Below are 17,702 nucleotides of genomic sequence, written 5' to 3'. Positions count from 1 at the left end.
TATCTCCACACTCAGGGGAGAAAATGCATCCAAATTTCTCTCAAGGACTTGCCATAACCTCAAGTTCAGTTGAGGTGAAAAGCAACCTCCAAAACACATGGAGATAACTTGTAGGGTAAACCACAAGGTGAACTAGGGTTATGAGGCCTCTAAGTGGTGCTTTTGGAAGAAAGAGGGTTTTAGAGAATTTCAATAGAATGGGCAGCTGATAAATGGACACCAACAATTTAGCCAGTCCTTCCAATTCTCTGGACATTCCCTAGCCTTTGATGGTCATTTTTGCTTTCAAACTTTCAATGAACACCAGTGTAACGTGGCTTGGGAAGGACACGCTCTTAGAAAACTCCTCATCTGCTGATGTGGAAGCTGCTATGACTTCCCAAGATGACAGCTGACTGCAAAACCCAGGAGAAAATACCTTGAATGTTCTAAAGGGAAAGTGTTCTAGATACTGCTTAGCAGGAAATTTGAAGAGAGAGATTTCCAAAATAGCTGAATTTCACTTTTTCTAAATAAATGTACTTATCAGACAAATAAAACTTTGCTTTATTACAAGTGAAGAAGACAAATTCATATGTCCAAAGATCATTTACCTTTTCCAGTTGCACGAATGAGTCTAATAAAAGATAGTTGCCTTAGTAGGAAGCCATATAAGCCAAACAAACATCTTTAGGCCAATATATTCAAAGTCGGCGCAGAATTTAGAGCTTGAAGTAAGTCTGTGTTTTGTAACACAGTGGCTGTACAAGTTGGAGGGAAAACATAAGAACAATGGTCACTGAAGTGACAGATAGACATTTGCATTGTGGGTTGCCAGTCTTACATAAGGAAAATCACCAAGAAGTGTCCTGCTGGGAACAGGCCGTGTGTGGCAGTCACGTCGACAATGTGATGTATTAAGTAGCTTTTATCAGCAATGTTTTAGTGAGAAAAGAAGAACCAATAAGAGTCTCCCATTTTTTACAAGCCCATCTTTACAAGGCATTCATGGTAGAACTAGAGCCTGTAGACATTTGCAGAAGCAATGTCACCCTTCTGGAGAAATAACCTTTCTCTTTGGATAAACTGGGAAAAACAGGAGGAAGCACCAGGTAAAGGCCCTCCAGTTGATTTGACATAGGTGTAATTTTAATTTTTTAAAAATAATATGGTCAACTTAAAAAATAAAAAGGCTGATATTTAAAACGTGAAATGCCAATCTTAGTCATCAGAAACAACATTTTGAACAACCTGTTCTCCTTCAGTCAAAATTATTGTCTCATGTAACCCAGTTTTCCAAATAGCATCAGTTCCTGTGAAATTCCCTTTTGGGAAAGAGACATGAATTTGCTATTTATTTGAAAAATGTTGCGTTGTTCTTGTTCATTGACTTAAAATGATTTGGCGATGGAGCTGGATTTATAAATGGCATCACTTGCACACACTTACTCCTGCAAAATGGAAACATTGCCTACAGAAATTTCTGAATAGAAGGATAAAAAAGGTCTAATCATTTAAATTAAAAAAGAGCAAGTGAAAACTAATGTGGTTTTTTTTTATCTTTGTATTTCCATATCCACCACCATCAAAGAAATCCAAAATGGCTTCAGGAAAAAGAGCAGCACTCTTCCTCCCACTTGCTGTTTTCCCAAGGTATATGATATTGGGTTCATAAGCTTGATCCATGTCTTCAAAGCTCTTAGTGTGTCAGATATTCCAAGTTAACTCCAACTTTCAGCTGAGTGTTGTTATTGTGGTAAAACAGCATAGGATCACTAGATTTGTGTTTGTTTAGTTGGTTATTTTTCCCTCAAAAGGTCACACAATCATTTTGATAAAGAAAGCTGCCCTGGACTTGATGACTTATCTGAAAAAACTGCACACATTTACAGAATCAAGGCTAATCCCCATCTGGTGGCTGGGTAAGGAGGTTTCCAGAAATCCATGGGAGATATAAAACCACAGCAATCACCCGATTTCACAAACAAGCAGTTAGGATGATCTTGTGGTTTTGTTACTTTGGTTGCATACTAATCCTGAGTTGGCTTAGATGTTGCTTCACCTCATACTTGCAAGAAGCAATCTGTGCTTCAGACATTGGAGATGATCATCTAACGTGCCAGGACCCACCAGCTGACATGGCAACGGATCTGTTAGCCTCTGGCTGAACTGCTGAGCTGTAAGTCAGCAAGCAGTGAGCATCCCCAAGGTCAAAATGAGTTACCTACTAAATTACAGGCAAGCCAGCTGAAGGATATTTGGATTTTTTGCTGTCTAAGTGTGTGTACAGGCATGTGGCTGGCCAGGATCGGAATGACCCAGGTTAACCACTATTCCCTGCACAGCCTGGATGGGTCAGCTCATTAGCCACCGTGCCAACAACCAACAAAATACTTCTGGATACTGAGGAAAGCAACCTTACAGGGTGCTGGTGTTGTTTCTTATGAACTGGCCAGCAGCCACATAATTTATCATTTTTCTGCCTCAGAAGACTGAATCACTCTTTTGATATATGCCAATATCCAGAGTGCAATTAATTGGTTCAGCCTTTGACGTGACCCCTTGCAGCTTGAGAGTGTAGAGGGAAGATGTGTCAAAAGGGTTGGAGGGTTCATTTCACAGCCTTCAGAGACTGCTGAGCATAGATAACTTCCATGGAAGCTGGCTTGCTTGTTAGCATCGGGGAAACTCATTAATGTTTTATGAGCTCTTTCTTAAAGCTTTGGCTTTTCATAGCTTAAGGTCACTAAAGCACCGCTTTATGGTAATTAAACTAATCAGAAGTATTTTCCTTCTACTACACTAATTATCAAGTGGAGAAACTTAAGAAGCCAATGTAGAATCCAACAGGACTATCTAGATGATGAATATTTTTGTTTTGTTTCAACTACATATTTTGCCGTCAGCCCTCTATTTATATTATGCTCTTTTTCTTTTCTGAAAGTTTCCCCTGAGATGTTTCTTATGTTCCAGCTCTACAGCACTGAATGAGAAAGAAAATAAAGTGAACAAGTCTGTGAAAAATTGAAGGATTTATGTGAAGCCTTGACACCCATGAGCCTACAAAATCCTTTCCACATTGGGAAACACCATTTTCTGGGTGGTGAATGCACAGGACTGTAATCCCAGAGATGCTTTTTTCCCATTTGTGGACTAAAAGAAAACCTTGTGGTGGCTGTTGTCAGAAGTAGATATTGACACTGCAGAAACAGTGAGGCTGATCAAAGACCAGGTTTGTCTGAAGCTGGCTACGTCCCTTTGCAGCTCCTCCTTGCCCAGCCTTCTGCTCCACGTTGTCCTGAGTGACTCAGCCTCAGCTTTAAAACATATTTTCTACCCAAGATCCATTCATTTGTGTACATCACCTTCTCACATTGCAGAGCACACTACCGATGGTGTGATACGTAGGCAAGGGGATGAGCACTGATGGAGGTTGAAGCTATTTATTACATGCTGTGGGTTCAGGACTGTGCTATTCCTGCCCTCTAGCCAGCTCAAAGCTCATACCATGCAAACACCCCTTTCCTTCAAGGTGCCCAGAACACATCCATTTTTGTGCACACTGCAACCAGTGTTGGGACAAAAAAGTTGTCTTAGCACTCTGTAAGTCAAGGGGCAGCCAGGAAACAAGATCATTTGCCTCAGCCTCAGCCAACAGATGATCCATTCCCAAACCAGCATGTTGCAAGACTTCTTTGTCTGTTAAATGGGCAAAACTTATAAAGTCATCCAAGGCAGCTCCCTTTTAGTCAGTGCTAACGTGTTCATAGTGGAAAAGGGCTTAAGAGGGACTTCCTTCCACCCCTCCAGGCCTCGTAGGAAAGGAGAAAATCTAGAGATGTGGGAACTTCAATGCATTGAGTTTCTGTTTGGGTTGAGGCTTTAAAAGGATGTCCAGAATCTTCTTTCTTGTACTTGCTCATCTGGTGGTGAGTGGCCAGCACTGTGCACATGTGCGCCACTGGAATGCTTGGTACTCATATGTAATATGTTGGATGCAGGGGACTTTTACTGGTATCTCCTGGGGGTCAGAGCTCTGTTTGTAAGCAGAAGATAACACAGGAGGCTATGAAAACATACATTTAAAACGAATTTGACATCCGATACAAGCCTCCATAACAATTCCTCAGTATCAAACCCATTCTCTAAGCTGATATCCCTACATCCAAGGAATTGCAATGCAGCATTGCTGACTCTCCAAGGGAATAGTCAACATGTTGTCTCCACAACAAGCTGGGACTGGGGTTTTGTTGCAAAGGAGGAGGGTGAAAAGATTTAAATAGTGTCAGAAGGAAGCAATTAGTCCAGATCCAAAAGAAGTATACACTTGCTTTCAGATGCCAGTTGGCACATGCCTTACCTGCAACACTCAGCACTGCAAACATTTTCCTGGGAGAGCCTGTATAAGCTCTGTTTCAAGTATTCACGGATGTTCATTTCCATAATGATTCACTGAAAACAAGAAGCTTTATTTTTTTTGTATGCAATATGCTAAAAATCAAAAGTAACTTGACCAGTTTTCTTCAGACATGCAGACACCCACTCACACACACACACACGTGCAATCATCTGTGCATGTGCATGTGCACACACTAATACCAGACACACACACATATAAAGACACACACACACACACGCACACTGGTTGTCAGTTCATTGTATCCGCAGCTGTTTTCCTGGCATCGCTGAGGCTTTTTCTCCTGATCCAAAAGCTACATCTGAATCATCCCAGATACGCGTTGTGAATGATCGTTTTGTTGGAAAGCACCTAGAGCTCTGAAAGGCATCATAATGTAAAAGAGATAGTTTCCCCTAAAGAGATGTGACTTTATTTGCTTTTGCAACCCTGCCAGCAGAAAGCGAAGAAAGAAGCTTTTTTTGCACGCTGGGGCCATGAGCATATTTCCAAGACCCCTGAGGAGCACCTGAAAAAAATCAGCAGCCAAAACTTGCTCATATTCATTCTTTCTGAGTGTGTTAGTGGAACAATTGACAATATTACTACTAGGTCGATAGGATAATTCAGGTTGTAAAGAACTTCAGGAAGTCTCTGGTTCAAAGCCTCTACTCACAGCAGGCTCAGCTATGGTTGCAGATAAAATTGCTCAGGGCTTTATGAAGCAGGGCCTTGAAAAATCTCTGGAGATGAAGATTGCACACTCTCACTGAGCAACCTGTCCCATTTGACCCTTCTCTGGAGGAAAATCTTTATCCTTATACCCGGCCCCTTCTTGTTTTACCTTTTGTCTGTGTATCTGTCATCTCAGTAACCTCCTTACAGGTACTGGCAGGTTGTTACTAGATCACAGAATCATAGAATCATAGACTCATAGAATCACCAGGTTGGAAGAGACCCACCGGATCATTGAGTCCAACCATTCCTATCAAACACTAAACCATGTCCCTCAGCACCTCATTTACCCGTGCCTTAAACACCTCCAGGGAAGGGGACTCAACCACCTCCAGTACCCAATGACCCTTTCTGTGAAAAATTTTTTCCTAATGTTCAGCCTGAACCTCCCCTGGCGGAGCTTGAGGCCATTCCCTCTTGTCCTGTCCCCTGTCATACAAAGTCTCCTTTTCCTATGCCAAACCAACACCTCTAGCCACTCTCCACATGACAAGTGCTCTAGACAAGAGCATCTTGATGCTCTGCAGCTGACCTTGCTCTAGTTTGTGAATGTCTTCCTCTACCAGGGGGGCCAAACTGGGCACAGTATTTAGATGTGGCCTAAAGACTGCAAAGTAGAGGGGAATAATCACTTCCTTCAAAACAGCCTTGTGTGCTGTTAACTGCCTTTGCTGCCAGGGCACACGATTGGCTTGGGTTGACTCCAGCACCCACCAAGGTCCCTGGATGCTTTTCCACAGGGCTGCTCCTCTCTACCATTTGGTCTTACCTTCCTGAGAGTGCACACGCAGCTAAGGGACTCCCCTCTGTTGACCAGGACATCTGACTCGTTGTTATGGTTTTGTGTAGGGTCTTACTGCACCTGATAAAACCAGATGAAGGATAAAGGCAGAGAGGTGAACTTAAGGAAGCGATAAGATTATATTGATCAGTTGACAGTCTGAAGGAAAGAGAAACAGCCTTCAAAACACTATTTCCATGGAGACTACTTTCCACTCCCTGTTTCTATAGCAGCTTTCATCAGGAGATTTTGATTGCCCCATGGTCTTCCTGGTCCTTGTTTTGGTGTAGAGAAAGGGAAAGATAGGAATTACTTCTTTATTTGGAACCAGAAAGGGACCCTGACACCAATTCTCCTGATATCTGCAATAGTCCTTCCAGAAACATGAAATGTATGCCCAGAAAATAGACCAGTGGTGACCACCTTGCAAATGCTCACAGATTGTAAGCCTCAGCTTTTGACTGCAGAGGAACCAGAACATGAGCTCCAGGACACAGATATTCCACTTCCAGTTGCCAAACAGGATGGTTTGGTCCCTACTGAAAGGTTAGGCAGCCTACAAACTACTCACAGGTTATCTACAGGGCAGCCATGTGCAGCAAAGCTAGAGCTCACCTTATAGAACGTGAAGAAGAACTTTTGATTGAGCCCAATGTATCCAATCTCAGATAGGAAACCCTCAGCTGGTGTAAATGATATTCCCTCTATTTGCTGCCACAAAGCAGTCATCCCCTAGGACTTGCCTGATATAATCTAGAACCTGCTTTTTTTTTTTTTTTCTCAGATCCTGGCCCCAGGTATGCTATGTTCTGAATTACACACCTATCTCCACCGTTCTCCCCTGCTCTGCTCTCTCTGAGAAACAAAAAAACAAAAGCTACCCTCAAAATAATTTTTTATTGTTCTTTCAGGGATGCTCTGAAATCTTCCTCTTATGAGACTGACAGTAGAAATTCAAGCTTGGTTTTCATCACAATGCTTTAGAGAAAATGGGTTGTGGATGTCAGTACCTCAGGCAAGACAGGCTTCAGAAAGCTTCCACAAGCAAAACAAGCAGAGGTTGTGAACGTGTCAGCATGGCAATCACTTCAAAATTAACATAAGCAGTATTCCACTAATGTTGTATGTCCAACATGCTGGCTTGAAACAGGATCTTGTGCTGGAAGGAGTGAAAATCTCTGCTTTGGACAAATACTAATTGGAAAAAGGATTTATTTTTTGTAAAAATACACTCCTGGTAGTAACAGCAACCTGCAGTTTCTGATAATATCTGCTGCATTGCAAATCCCTTTTTCATCCCAGACTGGCCTAGAGACAGCACAAACACAGAGATACTCAGTCCAGTATCTAACCTGTAGATACACCTGCCCCTTCAAACACAAAATGCCAGGAGGCTGCACATCACAGTTGTGATGTATGTAACGAATAACAGCACCGACACAGTCCTGTCTCATCAGATGCTTTTTTTTCCCAGTTACAATGAAGATGGTTTGCATCTCCTTGCTGAATTCAGGGTACTGACAGCAGTGAGTGGCATAGGTAGGTATATTTCCAGTCTTATTTGTATCTCTTCCATGATGGGATGTCTTACACCATTTGCTATGCCACATGGAAGGCTATCTAAAGACTCTTCACCGCTCTTCCTCTTTGGCAGAGATAACAGGTCTAACTAGACAGTATCACAAATCTCCCTCCCCCATCAGTTATCTCATTGAGGCACTTAAATCCAAATGAGAGATAGGAGGGGGGAAAGTTACAAAACTTTAGTTTCTTAATTTAAATTTGCTGTGCTTTGTTAATCATCTCAAAGCTGAATGTGACTGAGCTGTTAGGAGGGGATGGCTCCAAAAGCAGGGCATTAACATCAGTGTTTTCCAAGATATTTTCCAGCCTTGTGTGGTCCTAAAAACTAGACAGAGTCCAATTTAAATCTGGAGAATTAAAACCACCTTGTGTTGGGAAGTCCTCTAAAATGTGTGAAGAAAATTCTGCATATGCATGATAAAGTGGAAAGAGCAAATTACTCCAGCACTGGTGAGATACAGGTGATGGAAAATACATTACACAACTTGCTTTTTTGTTTCTGCTGTTGCAAAGCCCAGTGGAGGGAAGTGGAGAGCAGAGAATGGGAGTCCAATGTAACACCATGAACTGAGAAGGCAGACAATTCATCTTGCATTTAAAAGCCCTCTTGCTCAGATTTTTGTCATGTTTGTTATTCTCATTGCCTAATCATCAAACAAGATTTCTTTCCCTGACCTTAGATACAAACCCACACTAAAAAATAGGTGTCCTCTTCCTCTCCAGAGTAAAGAAAATGATGCCTGGTTTTATTTAAACCAACCCAGAGTAGTGTTTATTATTGAAAATACACAGTATTTTTTAACATCACATAAAAAGCCTAGTAGATACATCTGCTCTAGTTCAAAATGCTCAATAGATAATCTTTGTGCAGCATGTAGCACTATCCTCGTAATGCAAGCATCCTCTTCTCATTATTATTTATACAGTGCTTCCCTTTTTTATTTTTTCAAACCCAGAAAACATGTTTTGTTGTCCTTCCCCACCCTAATCCTCTTAGCTGAAAAAAACCCAAAGACCTTCCAAAGGCTACTTACATTATGTTGAAAGTGTGGGGCTAAGAGGAAAAAGGATATTTTATAGAGCTATCTAGAGATATTGCTGTCCTTTTCAAAATTTTATGTATGAACAGGGAATGGTTCTTGCAAGGCAAAGTGTCCTGCATTAAATAGTCCAGTGATGTCCTGGTCAACTCCCAGTAAAGAAAAGGGGAAGGTAGGTAAATTCTGATTTTCCACATCAACTTTCAGATGCTCTTTCTCTTGCTGCCACGTGTTCTGAAATGACAGTTCTGCAGAGAAGAATTTTTTACAAAGAAACAAGAAAAAGACGGGCTATCTATACATTAAACTGTTGAAATCATTGGGAATCAATGTACAGGGTGAGATGGGCAGTATGCTAAAAATAGTCTTTGCTCACCACAATATGGAAGGGAAAAGCAGAAAAAAAGGAAGGAGAAAAAAATTGATTGTTCCTGCCAGTTTGCTGTTTTAGACTTTGTATTGTGAACATCCACAAGGTGCAGTCACTGATGAATCTCTTTCTTCTCTGTGTTTCACCACCACCTACTTACTCCAAGAGGCTCTTGCCTGGTTGCCGTAAAGCAGCATCACAAACATGGGAGATGAGAGGTCACAAAAATATGATGGGCACCTCACTGCAAAAGAGCAGTGCAGAATAAAGGAAGGAATTCTGAAGAAAGGAACTTGAGGAGAATGAAGAAAGAGTGCTGAAGGCCACCAGGTGGTGCGTGTAGGTGCAGGGCATATCACACGGCTGCGGTCTGTTTGATGCTATGGAAGCTGATTCGTGTTGGAGAGGTGGGGATAGACATGGCACGTGCCACACGCACTCGGAGGGAGTGATGGTCTTGCCAGCGGTGCCATCTTTTCCTGGCAGCAGAACGGACCTGGTGGAAGAAAAAAAGGAAATACCACAAACACTTAGAATACTCAGATGTCTTCTGTAATGGGACACTAGACAGCACTGGGCAAATGATGATACATGCCAAGCCCCTGAAACATGCAGGGCTTGATTCAGGTACCTAAACACGGGCATCTAGTTCACTTGACATTCTCCAGGATACTGCATCAAGTCTAGGCCAGCTCTCCATGGCCACATGTCCCCACAGGACGACTCTCTGCAGGAATAAATCTACACGGAGACAGTCCTAACCCTAAGCCCAAACCTAAGCCTAAACCTAAGCCCAAATCTAATGTTTCTTCTCGGACAGTTGTCCCCATAGGGAGTTGTCCCACAGACAGTTGTCCCTGCAGAGAGTTGGCCCTTCCCAACTACACTCCGGGAAAATCATGGGTTTCAAATATCTAATCTCATATCTAATGTCTTAAACATCCCAGAGAATTTCAAGTGACAATAAACACCTAAACTTGTGCAATTAGATCAAGCCTTCTAGACAGATGCACTTCATGGAGGTCTTAAAGAGACCTATCACCGGGGCTGTTGTCGCCACTGTTTCCTTTGTATATGAAGGGGAACCACAGATCATCTAACTAAACATTGGCAACTACTACACAGACACACCTGACCCAATCCTTGTGAGCTCCTTGTAGAGGCAGTGGAGAACTACTCTACAGTCAACACAAGGCCTTCCTCAAGCAGATACTTACACATAGGCCAGATGAATCTTGAATTTTAAGTGCATATGTTTTTGCATGGACCAAAGACAGAGCCCAGGAGCTCTAGCTCAAACACATTTGTGTGCAAGCAAGAGAAAAACAGGTAATAGGAACCCTACCTTCAAAAACAACGGCAAGGAAAGCTTAAGATACTCCTTACATAGACTGATCAGTTCCTGCCAAATCACTGGCATAAAAAACTCTAAGTCAGATGCTGAAACAAAACTTAGATTGATCTCTTTATATTCTTTTTCATTTCTGTGTACTGTGGAGATGAGAGAAATTCAGAGCCATAACCTAGGCAGCTACATAAGCTACAAAATCAGGTAAGATGAATTTGGGCCCAATTTCTTGGACAGTCAATGGGTAGTGGTACTCATGACATTTGAAAAGGATGCTGGCATTCTGCTGTCAACCTGAAATCTAGTCAAATTTGAAAAAAAAGATCAATTTTACATACAGCTTCTATACCAAGCCAGGGCCTCCTTTTCCAAAAAGCACATTTGCATAGAAAGTGGGGTTATAAATAATACAGCATAGACATTACACCTCAGCTACTGACACATAGGTCTCTTCCTGATCAAGTCAGAACCAGACAATCTGGTCAAAGGGTATGATTCATCTCCTAAAGCAGATGTCCAAAGTGGGCCAGATATTCTCGTCAGATGAAAAATGCCTATTTCCTTTCATTAGGTATAAAGTGATTCTAGACAACTAGCTGTGCTTTAGATATCTGAATTATAAATTTGGCTAAATTTGGAAAATATTGATATCTTACTCTGAATCTTTTTCAGTTGTTAACGTACTTATGTTTGCTGCATGCCTCAAAAGTAAAGGAGTGCTCTTATATCCAGTTTACCACCAGCAGGCTAAAGCTTGGGTATTAATAGCAGTGATGTTGTTGTAGGGTAGACCTCAACACAGATCAGCTGCCATGGCAACTGTACAAGCCCTGAGATGAGCTTGCACAGCCTGTGTGAAACCCATGCTGACACAACTTCTCAGCTATCAGCACCTGAGGTAGACCAAAGCCATCCTGGGTGTACCTATAATCAACACTGAGATTGCAGGGAAGATGATGTCGAAACAAATTGTCCAAAGGTGCACAGCCACTGCTTTTCTCCATTTCTTTTAAAACTTGGGGCCTGTCTTCAAGTGCAGTGTTAAGTATACTCAAAATGCGTGGAACACACACCCCTAACTGCACTTCAGACAACCTCCTTCATGCTGTCTAAGAGCTGCTCAAATGAGCTGATAAGCTGTAGTAGCAGAGGTATTTCCCACTCAAACCACATGGTATTGGTATTAGGTGTCCTAGATGAAAGGGAATGATGGTCTGATAGTTAAAATATACAGCAGTTCATAAGGAGGACATGGAAAGGGGGGATTCAATCCTTCCATTTCTTGCCAGGCCTTCAGGTTCTTAGGCAAACACATAGTCTGCACCATTAATCTACTTAGAATGTCTGCAGTGCTGTGGTCTGGCACCTAAATATCCCTTCTCATCATCAGTTTTTTCCATGAAATACATCCTGTCTCAGGTTTGTGAGTATCAACTTGGAACACAGTTTTGCAATTTCTTTGATGCCTTGTCAGGGGAATCCTGAAGCTGGAAATTTGGCTTTTCTATCACTGCCCTTCTAGAAGATGCAGATTGGGCAAGATGGACCTGAAGAGCTCTTTCTTTCATTGTTTTTTTCAGCTGTGTGTGATCTGTGGTGGACTCAATGATCCTGTGGGTCTTTTCCAACCAGGTGATTCTATGAATCAATAAAATACTTCTGTATAAAGTGATGGTGTTTACACTCAATAGCTGCGACAGACTCTAGAAGAATAAAAGCTGGGAGGGGATAGGACTGCTTTCATTGAGAAAGGGAAGAGTGAACATGCATGTGAAAGACGCTTTGAAATTAAAAGATAGCCAGGAGGAGCATGATCATCATGAATGAATTTGTGTTGAGAATTAGAGTGGTATGGTTAGACAACAGTGCAGGGGAATTCTGGAAGAGCCTCGCATTACAAAGCAGTAGGTAGAACATGCCTCCATTAGCTTCAAGATCGGGTTTGGTCCGTTCACACAAGGAGCTAAACAAGATAGTTATGTGAGATAGCCAGAGTCAGGATGGGCTGACTCAGACATATGCCACTACAGCAGAAGCCAACTTGAACTGCTGACTTGTACTATATCATTGAATTGACCTTAGTGGCTCATGGAACCCTCCTGTTAAAAGATGAGAAACACGGGAAAGACGTGTCATAGTGTTGCACCTTCCTGGATGCTCAACGTTTGCAAGCCTATCATGGTTCTCCTTGGAGTGGCCAAGGGATACTTATTTCTGATTCTGGATTTAAGGGGCATATAAAACACACCCAAAGGCCAGAGTATATTCAAGGGGTGAATGCATCTCATCTGAAAGCTTGATACCTAGTCTTGGTCAATATTTATGCTTTCAGTATAGACAATGGAAAGAGAAAGATGATCCTCCTAAGGGGGTGACTTATGTGAAATGAATAAGTCCTTGCCCCACCTTGCTCCTTTGAGTACAAAACTAGCTTAGCTAAATGCTGGGCACTCAAGGCAAATGGTATATGTAACATGTAAAGTGTCAGAAGAGTAATCCTTGTCCTGAAACTGTCCCATGAAGAACATGGGATTTTCTCCACAGTGAAATGTTTTCTCTTGAGCTCTTATTTCTCCCCAGATGTCACCAAATGCTGAGCTATTGTTAGACTTTTTCCCCCCTTTCTGCTGGAGTGAAATTCGCCCTTGTATGGGGAGCCTGTGATTCACTTAAGTTCTTCAAAGAGATTAATATCTTCATCTCTGGTGTATACTGCAGTCTTGCTAAAGATGTTAACATCAGACTGGCAGTCCTGTAAGTTCAGGCATCCCAGGTACTCCTGTAGCAGCATTTAATCGGGTCACAAAAAAGAGGGGGGTCATCTGGTGGGTGTTTTGTGTTTCTAAGCAACTTGCGTGAACAGATACTTACTCAGCCAGTGAAGCTAGATTAGATTTATCACTTGAGCTTTGAACCAATCAAGTCAAAGAGTCATGTGGAGATAAAAATATGAGTCTAAAAAAGCAGTAGTCTGAATGGCTTTTATGGTACGGTTTGTTCACAAGCTTTGAGAGATGATAAAAGGTAGCAACAAAAGTGCTGTCTTGTACAGCTGAAGGCATTCCAAATTGAATTGGCACGTGGAAACAGACACTGCACTTAGCAGGGGTGAGTACAAAGCATTTCTTCATGACAGAATAATTCACTACAGTTAGGATGTGACCAGACTGCATGCAAAAAAGGTTAAGCTCAAATTTATCTCTTAAAACTGAACTCAGAAACAAATGCTAGCTTAACTTCAGGTCAGGAAAGAAAAAAAAGAAAACTGGCTGTGACTGCTATAACAACATGTTAAAAAGAGACACCAAAAACCCCCATTATACAGTGAAAGAGTAATAGAAAAAGATAAAGCAAAATAGCAACTTCAATTCTGGTTGTTAATCTCCATGAGAGCAACTCTGTCTATTTGTTAACCTCTGTAGAATCAGTATAATATCCCAGAGTCAGCATTTGCACATGTATGACCTGAAATCAACAGCACTTGCTTGTAATAGCAAATGGGAATCTTGGGAATGCAAATTATCAGCTTCACTTCTATATAAATTTAGTGTTTGAGACTGCAAAGTTTATTCATGGTGCTGAGCAGAAAGCTTGGTTCTCTGTGTTGACCCTTCATCTGTCTTTTTCTTACTAACAGTTATTCTCTCAGAATTACACTTTTTAGCTCTTCACACTTTTTGTACTGTGAATAATCAGTTTCTGAACACGTGGTCAAATCAGATTTACCAACATATTTGTGCATACATAGTGTGGGCAGCACTGCTTTAGAGCAGCCAAGAGAAAGAATTCAGGTAATGGGACAGAGTCAGTTGGTTATAATTTTTCTTTCCTGATCAGATCACCTAACTGAGGAGTTCTCAAATGTTCAGATCACATCCGAAAAAACACTAAAACCCACATCTGATCATAAACATTGTTAAAAAATGCTCCTCCTCTTTAGAAGAACAACATAAAGAATGAAAGAAATGGAGAGAAGGATGAAAACACGCAGAGAAGATTTGCTTTGGATAAAACAGCCATCAACTTTGTGTTGCTATTACTTACGCTAGACAGTGGCTTCTGGCTAATTTCTTGTAGCCATCAATTAGAAACAAGCTGAAGAAAGAGCCTTTAGTGACATTAAATATAAGGTTTTTGGAAGACATGTCATGTCTTACTAGCAGAGAGAAAGAAAGTCTGATCCATTTACACAGTGCTTAGAATAAAAGGGCCCATTCACTTTGGGCTTTTTGGTGTAATAAATGAAATATAATGGCTACTGTAGGTAAAAATAAAGGATCTGATAAGAAGAGTGGGACTAAATGAATTATCATTGCAATGGAAGATGGAAGCAAGATTGTTGGGATGCTGCCATGCTCTGTCCCCAGAGAACATGTTTCCTGTGTAAGTGTTAAAAAGTGACAGGCAGAGGGACAATAAGGATGCTTCTGACAACAGAATAATCATGGTGTTCAGTAGTCTGTGACTACATAACTCTAATTAAGCTTGTTCGTAACTTCTTACTCACAGAAAACTTGATCCAAAGGCAAATGAAAGAAATGAAAAGGGTTTATATGTATCTCAATGGCCTTTGGAAGAGATCAATTTTTACTCTATGAAAACAGGTTTCAGTGATTCATTAAACATGTTCCACTGACACACATCTTTATGCCACGTTTCAGATCCTTGTGTTACAGTTGGAAGGCAACTGGAGAGTAACTTTGGACTTTAAACTTCTCTAGTTATGAATGATGGTGCAAATTTGGAAAAGTTAATGAAGATATATTCAATCTTATTGTAAGCTACAGATGAGGAAGAGGGACTTCCAAGCAATGTCCAGATCAGCAAAATGGAACTGGCTATGGAGACTTTAAATTTCAAGACATTATTCTAACTGTGTCTAACTCTGTAATGTAATCCACCTTGATGAAGGTTCTGAAGCCCTGGTCTCTCTCTGTCCAGTAGAGACATAAGAAATGCCATAGGATATTGGGAAGAGATCATCAAAAAGAAATAATTGAAATAGGACAGTTGAAATCTACCCTCATTTGGGTAAATCACTGCCTATAAATGAAGTTGAGGGCGATCACTTAAACTGCATATGTGTATGTATTAGATGTCTAATGTTAGGGGGATAAGTCCCATCCATTACATAATAGAACAAAATAATGTAAAGTGATGCCTTACATAATTCCTTGAAAATTTTCCAAAGGGCTAGAGTGTCCATCAAGAGCGGAGGGACAGTAAATGCTGGATTTAATAGTAAATGCTGCAACAAAGCCTAAGGGCCAAGCCTCTCCGGATCCATGGAAGGATCAAGTGAAGTCCTGAATGGAAGGAAAGAAACAGAATGGCCTAAGCACAGAATCTGCTGGGTTGACAGACCTGGGGATTTGCAGATGAGGAACACTAACACTCTCAGAGAGATAAGAGTAAATTTTTATCTATTTTTTGTAAATAAAGTACATCGCTGAGCAGCTATAATTATGTCCTACAGGCACCTCTCACCCTATTGATACGGCTTTACAAGGCCCTCAGTAAAGTCAGCCTCTTAGGACAGAGACGGTGATACTACCATTAGAAAAAACCCCAAACCAAACATCTCTATGAAAATGCCATTATCAATGTTTAATCTTCCTAAAGTAGGGAAGGGATGTAGTCAAAACAATCTGCAAGGCTCAAAGGAAACAAAAATGAAGCTCAGATGGAACTATTTTTTTACCTCAACAGCCTACCTCAAATCACTGTTTTATGTAACATTGTTAAAGTTTAGAGTCTACCTAAAAAATTAGCCTGTTTAACTGGTCTGCAATTCATTGATTTGACAGTCTTTATCGCAATTCCATATAACTCGTTGATAGGTGGATAGTTTTGCAGCACATGCCAGACTGGAATGTTAAGGTTTTAATTCTAAGATCACAACAGTGCAACTTGGTTATCATATAAAACTAATTGTTCAAGAAGCTAGAAGAGTTCTGACTAGTTATAAAGATTTGCCATACATTTTCATAAATTCAAATGCTGCTTTTTGATTCTGGTCCACAAAGGACCAGAACTAACTACTAGAAAGGGAGTCCACGAGTACAATCAGCTCACCCCATGCTTCTGTTGTGTAATGCTCTAGAGGCAAGCACACAACAGCAGTGGTGTATTGAAAAGGAAGATGAGGTGGGGAAACACCCTCAGAACAGCTACCTTTCAGCATGCCCAAGCTTTAATTTTTCTCTCTCTAGCAGGACCCACCAGAGCCACAGCAATGAAGCTGACTTTCAACCAGAAAACATTTGGGTGTGGGAGATGGATACTGACAGGAGACTGCAGTCCTGTAATGAACTGTTGCCTGGTAGTCCCTAAAGGGAAGGTTTGAATTCCTCTGTTGACTCTATATTGCCCAGGCATCCTTAGACACATGTAGGAACAGTACTTAAACTCATGCTGTTGGACACTATTGCTCAGAAAGCAATCATTATGGGAGATGGAATTAAACTTTAGTGCTCTAGTCCACCCCCATATTCATATTTATTCAGTGATTTTAGGGAATGTTTGATGCATGCCCTTTGGGTTCAGAACGATTAATGTAAAGTCTGACTAGATTGACGGACAGCTGGATGACTAATCATTTAGGTGATGATTCATAGGTGGGAATTATAATGAATAGCCTCCCAAGATGATCAGATCAAAGTAAGCCAATTTGAGCTTAATAGATTTTGAGAGACAGATGGTGCCTAAGTAGAGAGTCAACACAAAACCCCTCCAAACATTTTTATCCTTGCCTTGCACCTCATTATGAAAATAATTAAAAGTGCCACTGAAAGAAATAACTTGTTCTGTGCCTCTCTGGTTATGGTTTCTCTTTAAGTCACCTGATTGCTTTGCATTTTAAATGTTAATTCATAGCCGATTATTGATATTGACCTGATAATATTAGAATCTGAGGCCTGCCTGAACTGAGAATTCATGCCTTGCCAGATGATTTCAGATACAGGCCTTGCTAGTTATTTATTCTTTCAAGACACGGTTAAAACTGAAGGACAGATCTAAATCAGATATTAGGAGGAAATTTTTTACTGTGAGGGTGGTGAGACACTGGAACAGGTCACCCAGAGATGTGATGGGTGCCCCATCCCTGGAAGTGTTCAAAGCCAAGTTGGATGACGCTTAGAGGAACCTCATCCTCTGAAAGGTGTCCTTGCCAAGGAGGGGATGGAGATGATGGAAAGATGATCTTTAAGGTCCCTTCCTGCCCAGACCATTCTATGGTCTTCTGACAGGCACCTTAATGTGGAGATAGGATTAATGAATTAGTACAATTAAGGATGGAAGGCACCTCATAAGGCGTCTGGTTCAATGCCATGATCAAAGCAAATCCAGTATAGAAAATACATACTGCTTTGAAATGATGTCAAGGACTTACTCATTTTGAATATATCCAAGGGCAGAGATCTCAAACACTCTGGGCCTCTGTTCTACTGCTTAAACACCCTTACTAT

General features: G+C 41.1%; 1 protein-coding gene across 2 annotated transcripts in view; it reads right to left on the bottom strand.

The window, feature by feature from the left end:
- Window positions 1–7,233: 7,233 nt before the first annotated feature.
- The window catches only part of CRHR2 (corticotropin releasing hormone receptor 2), a 114,614-nt gene continuing 104,145 nt past the window's right edge, over window positions 7,234–17,702 (bottom strand). Inside the window, exon 10 of one of the 2 annotated variants that reach the window (XM_069859229.1) lies at window positions 7,234–9,381. In XM_069859229.1, coding sequence (XP_069715330.1) covers window positions 9,241–9,381 — 141 coding nt within the window. In that variant the 3' untranslated portion in view covers window positions 7,234–9,240. The remainder of the gene's footprint in view (window positions 9,382–17,702) is intronic. The other variant, XM_069859228.1, reaches the window with a different exon arrangement.

The sequence above is a fragment of the Phaenicophaeus curvirostris genome, chromosome 6 (genome assembly GCF_032191515.1).
Source record: "Phaenicophaeus curvirostris isolate KB17595 chromosome 6, BPBGC_Pcur_1.0, whole genome shotgun sequence".
Lineage (NCBI taxonomy): Eukaryota > Metazoa > Chordata > Aves > Cuculiformes > Cuculidae > Phaenicophaeus > Phaenicophaeus curvirostris.
The sequence above is the reverse complement of the archived record's forward strand: the minus strand, read 5'-3'. Positions and strand labels throughout refer to the sequence as shown.